Genomic DNA, 8247 nt, shown 5'->3' on the forward strand with positions numbered 1-8247 from the left:
CAATAGATTTTTCGTATTCTTTTGACACCCCTAGTTTAGTCAATGCCTCACCCCACACAAACCCATAATTACTTTTTAAAACAATGTTATTCTTAGATAATCAATCCTTTATTTATTTCATCAATCAATATCAAGAGTAGAAGTGTAAAATTACCCCTAATTTTTTTCTCCCAACAACTCAAAACAACTCCAAACACTACCCTAAATCCACCAACCCCCACCGAGATCTTCCCTTTTTTTCAATAAAAATAAATAAATCCAACGTTGTATGAATGTATCACATTATCCTCAAATCTCAACCGTTAATTACACTAAAAAATTCACCACTTTTAATCTTTGCGTACCAATACATTCGTTCCTCTATTTATACTCACCACAATTCCCTTCTATCACAACCAAAATAAGAAAAAAAAGATCACAACATTTTTTTTTGCATAAATAATTTCAATTTCCTTAAAAGTTTTTCAATTACAATTCTAGGCATTTTATTGATCCAATGGCCCCATCAATTGCACAAAATGTACATGTTAGTGTTCATGATCCATTGAATTGGGAAATGGCTGCTGAATCTTTAAGAGGGAGTCATTTAGATGAAGTGAAAAAGATGGTGGATAAATTTAGAAAGCCAATTGTGAAACTTGAGGGTGAGAATTTGACTATTGGACAAGTTGCATCCATTGCAAATGCTAATAACAAAACTAATGGGGTCAAAGTGGAACTTTCTGAAAGTTCAAGGGGTTGTGTGAAAGCTAGTAGTGATTGGATTATGGATAGTGTTAGTAAAGGAAAAGATATTTGTGGTATTACGACCGGTTTTGGTGCTAATTCTAATAGAAGAACAAAAAATGGTGGTGGTCTTCAAAAAGAACTTATTAAGTAAATTAAACAACTTAATTTTCATCTAAATTATTCGATATATATATATATTGATAGTGTAAATAATTTTATTTTTTTTATATTTTTCGACCTTATTTTTTGGGATCAATGATGATTATGATGATACTTGAAGAGTTTTAGTTGTTCTTTGTGTAATCTAATTATGTAAAGATTTCTATAAATCTCCGTGTTATGTCAATTATCTTATTTTTTGGGTTATTGATTTTGTGCATACTTTATAAATTATTTATGTGATCTGATGACATAAAAATTATTTTTCGTAATGAAGTATAAAATTATGTCTAACTGTCTTATTTTTGTGTGCTATTGATTCCGTCGTACTTATATTTATTTGTCATGTGATTAGATAGCCTAAAAAAGATTTAGTATATTATATTTTTAAGCAATAGCTAGTAATGGTCTACTTTTTGAGTTAATAAAATAAGTGATCCACTATAACTCTCGTCTCTTTACGAGGAATTTTTTCGGTTTATCTTTTATATGTTTTTGTTTGATTTAATAAAATTATTAAATTTTTTTATTGATATATGTATTTTATCAAATTATTTTTATTAAATAATATTTAGTATTAAATTTTGAAAAGTAATTTAGAGAATAAATATAAAAGAATGATAAATAAATATAAAAATCTATTTTAAACTTAATGATAAGTAAAAGTGAAAGGAGAGTATATACAGTCAAATTGTAAAAAAGAAGAAGATAATATTAATGCAATTTGACTTTTATAGCAAGTTATTAGTTTATTTATTAGTGTTATAAAGTTAATAAATAATGTCACATATCATGCATGTGAGATATGGAAATGGGGATATTTTAAGGGCAACTTTCACGTATAGTAAACATATAAATTTTATATTTTTATGCTGTAGCAAAGTTTGCATAATTCTACTCCATATCAAGTATATATATTGTATAATTCACTATACATATACAGTTGAACCGAATTATATAAAACGAAATGTATAAAACGAGAAAGAGAAAAAAAATTGGGCAGAGAATTGTATAAAATGAATTATATAATTATAAGTGTATAGAACGATTATATACAATTGTACAAATGAGAAAGAGAGAAAGACAAAAAAGACTTGGCAGAGAATATACAATTGAATCGAATTGTATAAAACGAGAAAGAGAAAAAATATATACAATTTGAATTTGTATAAAACGAGAAAGAGATAAAGGCAAAAGAACTGCGCACAGGAGTATTTTTATTATATAATTATAAGTGTATAGGACGAACATATATGTATTTGCATGTGTATATATAATTTTCTCTCGCTTTATACAAAAAGAAACACAATTTATACATTTCGTTTACGTTTGTATAAGCCAGAGAGGCGATGGTGGCGAGCGAGATCTGGGAGAGGAGAGAGAGGGGAACAAAAATATATTTATTTATACAATTTCCTCTCGCTTTATACAAATAGAAACATATTTTATACACTTGTCTTTGGATGCTTGTGCTCGAATCTTCGACACATGCTGTTTTGATGATACATGTTCTATTTTGTATATATATAGTTAATAGAATTCAGTTCAAAGTCTAATGTTGAATTTACAGGTTCTTGAATGCTGGAGTATTTGGCAATGGAACAGAAAGTTGTCATACATTGCCACACTCAGCAACAAGGGCAGTTATGCTTGTTAGGATCAACACTCTGCTTCAAGGCTACTCTGGCATTAGATTTGAAATCTTGGAAGCAATTACAAAGTTGATCAACAGTAACATCACCCCATGTTTGCCCCTCCGTGGCACGCTCACTGCCTCGGGTGATCTAGTCCCTCTATCCTACATTGCTGGTTTGCTCATTGGTAGGCCTAATTCCAAGGCTGTTGGACCCAATGGTGAGATACTTAATGCTGAAGAAGCGTTTCGCGTTGCTGGTATTAGTGGTGGATTTTTCGAGTTCCAGCCTAAGGAAGGATTTGCAATTACAAATAGCACAGCAGTTGGTTCTGGTATGGCATCAATTGTCCTGTTTGAGTCCAACATTCTTGTTGTAATGTCTGAAGTTTTATCAGCGATTTTCGCTGAAGTGATGAATGGAAAGCCTGAATTCACTGACCATTTGACACACAAGTTGAAGTATCATCCTGGTCAAATTGAGGCTGCTGCTATTATGGAACATATTTTGGATGGCAGCTCTTATGTGAAGGCAGCTCAAAAGCTTCATGAAATGGATCCTCTTCAAAAACCAAAGCAAGATCGTTATGCTCTCCGAACATCTCCACAATGGCTTGGACCTCAAATTGAAATCATTCGTGCTGCAACTAAGATGATTGAGAGGGAGATTAACTCAGTGAATGACAATCCGTTGATCGATGTTTCAAGAAGCAAGGCATTGCATGGTGGTAATTTCCAAGGCACCCCTGTTGGTGTCTCTATGGATAATACAAGATTGGCTCTTGCATCAATTGGGAAATTGATGTTTGCTCAGTTCTCGGAACTTGTCAACGACTATTACAACAATGGGTTGCCATCTAATCTCACAGGAGGAAGGGATCCAAGCTTGGACTATGGTTTCAAGGGAGCTGAAATCGCGATGGCTTCTTACTGCTCGGAACTTCAGTTCTTGGCAAATCCAGTCACTAACCATGTCCAAAGTGCTGAGCAACACAACCAAGATGTGAACTCCTTGGGCTTAATCTCCGCTAGGAAAACAGCTGAGGCTGTCGATATCTTGAAGCTAATGTCATCAACCTATTTAGTGGCACTTTGCCAATCTATAGACTTGAGGCATTTGGAGGAAAACTTGAAGAATGCAGTAAAGGACACAGTTAGCCAAGTAGCAAAGAGAACTTTGACAATGGATGCTAATGGTGAGCTTCATCCAGCAAGATTCTGCGAAAAGGAATTGCTTCTAGTCGTGGACAGGGAATACTTGTTTGCCTATGCTGATGATCCTTGCAGTTCCAACTACCCTTTGATGCAGAAGCTGAGACAAGTCCTTGTTGATTATGCAATGAAGAATGGTGAAAGTGAGAAAAATGTGAACAGCTCAATCTTCCAAAAAATTGGAGCTTTCGAGGACGAATTAAAGGTTGTGTTGCCTGATGAAGTAGAGAATGCAAGAGTTGTTCTTGAAGGTGGAAGCCCTTTAATTCCTAACAGGATCACAGAATGCAGATCATATCCATTGTACAGGTTTGTAAGGAAAGAACTTGGAACAGAATTGTTGACAGGAGAAAGAGTCCGATCGCCCGGCGAGGATGTTGACAAGGTGTTCACAGCATTGTGCAATGGACAAATCATTGATCCATTGTTGGAGTGTCTCAAGAGCTGGAATGGTGCTCCTCTTCCAATCTTTTAGGTGTCTTGCAAAAAAAAAAAAGACCTTTTTTGAAAGCAATGGTGAAAAAGATGTCCTGTATTTGGATTTGGCTTTGTTTTTTTTCTTGGATATGTTTGTTTCAGGTTGTTTAACACAAGACAACAATAAATATGTTTTTAGTTTCAAATAAGTTGGGTCTAAGAATCCTCATTTCTATATTAAAGTTCAACTCATGTCATCACCATTTTATATTACCAAAAAGTTCATCTCATGTCCAACTGAGGCAATTTAACAACTTAGACCAAGTTTTTTTTAAAAAAGAATGGCAATGGATACTAAAAGCTGAATGTTTCTTGGTTAGATATCTGAAACCTATCCAATTTAAGATACTTTCAACTGGCTGTAAAACATCGAGTATGAATTAGTTTTTTTTTCGTGCTCAAATGGTCGTGGTATAGTCAGTTTCATACAAGACCATGAAGATGGCACTTATAAGACATTGTTGAACAAAGCTACAATGTCTCATATGACATCGTTTCATATGATATTATTTCTAGAGTAGAACAAAATCATAAACAAGAGTAAGAATGTCTATTGAGATGGAAAACAACTACCTCATAAATCACTAAGAAGTCTCGGAAAAAAGAGAATAAATCACAAAGGTCCGTTTTAGTAACCTACAAAAAATTGTAGAAGCAAAGGGTGAGTACTAAATCACACGGTACTCAACAAGGAAACCTCTAAACACAAGCTAAGGGTATGAAATACGGGTACTCCTACCACCCCAACTGAACTTCCACTACTACAACCTGCATAAAAATCAGTCCAACCTAACAGCTCACAATTTACATAGCACATAACTCAACAACAACACTTAGACAAATTAAATATTCTCAACAACAATATTTTGACAAATTACATATCCTCAACACAACACTTTAACAAATTACATATCCTCAACAACAAGCTTAGTATTCATTAATCTCAAGTTCCACAAAAAGGCATTCCCAAGATCAGCAAAACACAATATCAAGTTCACTAATGATAAGTATGTGTACTGCAATGTCAAGTATAATGATGCATGTCTGACCTAGTGATACACACCCACTGTCTCTCACTCCGGGACCCATAGGGGACATAACTGTCCATGCAATTATCGCGGTGCACGACAGGACCCTCGATAATAGTAACCATCGCGACGCGCGATACGTCCCTCGATATATAGTATCCATCGCGGCGTGTGATATGTCCCTCAAAATATAGTATTCATCATGGCGCGTGATACGTCCCTCGAAATGGTACATGCTCTTTAGTTTCTTATCTTTCTCTATGCACATAACACTTGTCACAACCAAGTCTCAAAATATGCAAATGACATGTTCACAAAAAATAACAAGGGATGATCATTTTCGTAACATTTCACAATTCACAACAACATCAACAATGATTCAACAAGCCTTTCAAACCATTCTCCATTATCAACACATCACATATTACCTTTTTTTTCATCATTAGAATTAATCAATGTGGACAAGTCAACCCATCACCAAGCCTTATTACTCTCGAACATATACCACAAGAAAATACACGTATCTCATACACTTAACAAGGGTTTAGAAATCCACTTACCTCATATAATCAAAAATTCACTCCAACACTTGACCCTTTTGTTAACCTTATGTATATTTTAATAGTGACAAGCTACTCTCACTAACTAAGTCATACGATGCAAAAAAGGAAAAAGACGGAGACTACGACGGACTGCAGGAATCACAATAAAATTAAGCAGAAAGGAAAAGGATATCTGACCAATCAAGATCAACCAAACACAATTGGCAGCAAATCAAATGATTACAGAAATCACGATAAATAAGAAAAGTGAATATTTGATCAATCAGATCAAACATCACAGCTTGGAATCAAAAGGATGCACACAAGGAAGATTCAATCAAGCAACATCATAAAGACAAATAAAATGCAGTACCATCGACTAGCTCACCTTAAAGGGAAATCAAATCAAGATTCAAGATCAAGCCAAGACTCAAGACCTTAAACAAAGAAAAGAATTGATTTGTCATGCACATATCTGATATGGACATGACTCAACAAATCAATCACAAGGTGAATCAAGGATAAGATCAAAGATCCTTAATTCAAATACCTTGGGTTTCTGACAAGAGCAATCACTATATAAACCTCCTTAACCATTAGTGTGAAGTACGCATCTTCACTTGAACTTATTTGTGATCTTCTTTCATCTTTGTAAGACCCTGTACACGAGAGTGAATTATTGTAAAAGAAAAAGAAAAGAAAAGATTTTGAGAGTAGGTTATACAAGTAGAGACAGTGTCGCGTATAGAAGATCTGATTTGCATATCAGACAGGATCCAAAGTCTACCCATTCTGTAAACCAAGTTGATCAAGCTCTTAAGGAAACTCTTTAAACCCAAGGGGACTGGACTAGACACCACATCGGTGACCGGAACCAGTATAAAACATTCAGTGTTCACTTACTTTTCAGTATACTACTTTATTATATTTTACTGAACTAACCTGCAGGGAAGTCGACTATTGCACTAAGGCAGTATCGACTGGACAACAAATTTTAATTCACCCCCCCCCCTCTATCTTTCACCTTCCACTTTCATTGAGCTCCCAAATAAATGCAATTTATTCACATAATAATCGCAATAAGATTGTGAAACTAACAACACTTATATCACTATGTGTTTACCGTACACAAAAAAATCTCACTAAAAAATATACAAACAAATTTCTAAATTTCAAATCTAGAATTAATTCTTAATTTCTTCCAACAATACAATCATAATAGCTTTCGTATAATATAATACACTTTATATTTAATTACCTATGTTAATATATCAAGCTAAGTTAACTATATAATAATGTGATGAATCTAAAGAAAAAGAAAGGAGCAGTATATTAGTAATAACCTTTCTCTTATTGCGAAATTTACTACCAAAAAACATCAATCATTGGCAATATAATTAGCAATGGAAGTTGAATGACAATTTTTGTCTCCAAAAGCCTAACACGTTGAACCCTTTCTCCATTCTCACCCTTTTTAATTCATTTATTTTATTTATGTTTACAAACCCACAAATAAAACTATACTAGTTCCAATCCATTTCAATCCAAATTATAGAATATCAAAGATTTAACACCTAATTTCTTAATTGTGCACTTCTTTTCAATCCTTAATTGTGCTCAAGCTTTCCCCTGCAGCTTAAGTTTTTCTTCTTTATTTTATTTTTTTTCTTCTATATTAATTATGTAATTAAAGTAATAAATTTCACTAACCTAATTTAATACCTATCAATTTAATAATTTCAGTTATCGAATAGTTCAAAATTTTAAAATCAAACTTTATCAAATAATAAAAATAAATTACTCAGAATAACTATTGGGAGGTGTAAATGATTATTTTATTTAAAAAAAATATATATATATAATGGCTTTCTGGATCATTATATATATACAATAAAAAATTATTGCTTATACATATTATTTTAAAAAAAGGAACTCTTATAGTTACTAAAAATGTCAAATCACATTTTAAACTCCGTTTACTTTAATAATTTAATTTTTTTTATTCTATCAGAAATAAAGTTGTATTTGTATTTTCCTATTTTAATTTTTTTTGTATTTTCATTCTAAATTATTGTCCATTTTAGTTGTTCTCTTTATCTAGAGAAAATTTTATTTTTCTCAAATAAATTATTTATCAAGTTATTTCTCAAATCATTATTCATTAAGTTCTTAAAAGCGTGCAAATTGCATTAGAACTGTTCATGGTTTTGGTTAAAAAAACAAATCGAATTGTAACTTAAATTAAATTGATTAAATAATCGATATTTGATTGGATTTGATTAGATTTGATATTAAATTTTAAAAATTGATATTATTTTATTTGATTTTGATTATGCTAAAAACTCGTAAAAATAAGCAAATCGAACCGATAAATTAGATATATAAAATTTTATAATTATTTATATATAATTTATAAATAAAATATAGTTATTTTGTTAAATTTTAATTTATTTTAATCTTTAACTTT

At 32.2% G+C, this 8247-nt stretch overlaps 1 protein-coding gene across 1 annotated transcript; it reads left to right on the forward strand.

The window, feature by feature from the left end:
- The first annotated feature begins 399 nt into the window (after positions 1-399).
- Positions 400-4392, forward strand: LOC101253989 (phenylalanine ammonia-lyase-like). Its single transcript, XM_069290324.1, has 2 exons — positions 400-876; positions 2459-4392. The coding sequence occupies exons 1-2, from the start codon at positions 497-499 to the stop codon at positions 4206-4208; spliced, it is 2130 nt and encodes a 709-aa protein (XP_069146425.1). The 5' UTR covers positions 400-496; the 3' UTR covers positions 4209-4392.
- Positions 4393-8247: the final 3855 nt, after the last annotated feature.

This window comes from Solanum lycopersicum, chromosome 10, assembly GCF_036512215.1.
Source record: "Solanum lycopersicum chromosome 10, SLM_r2.1".
In the NCBI taxonomy this organism is placed as follows: Eukaryota; Viridiplantae; Streptophyta; class Magnoliopsida; order Solanales; family Solanaceae; genus Solanum; species Solanum lycopersicum.

Excerpts from the sequence above, each read along its gene's own strand:
- LOC101253989 (XM_069290324.1), top strand. The coding sequence starts at position 497 with ATGGCCCCATCAATTGCACAAAATGTACATGTTAGTGTTCATGATCCA. Across the intron at positions 877-2,458 it reads CTTCAAAAAGAACTTATTAA|GTTCTTGAATGCTGGAGTAT; the intron begins GTAAATTAAACA and ends TTGAATTTACAG.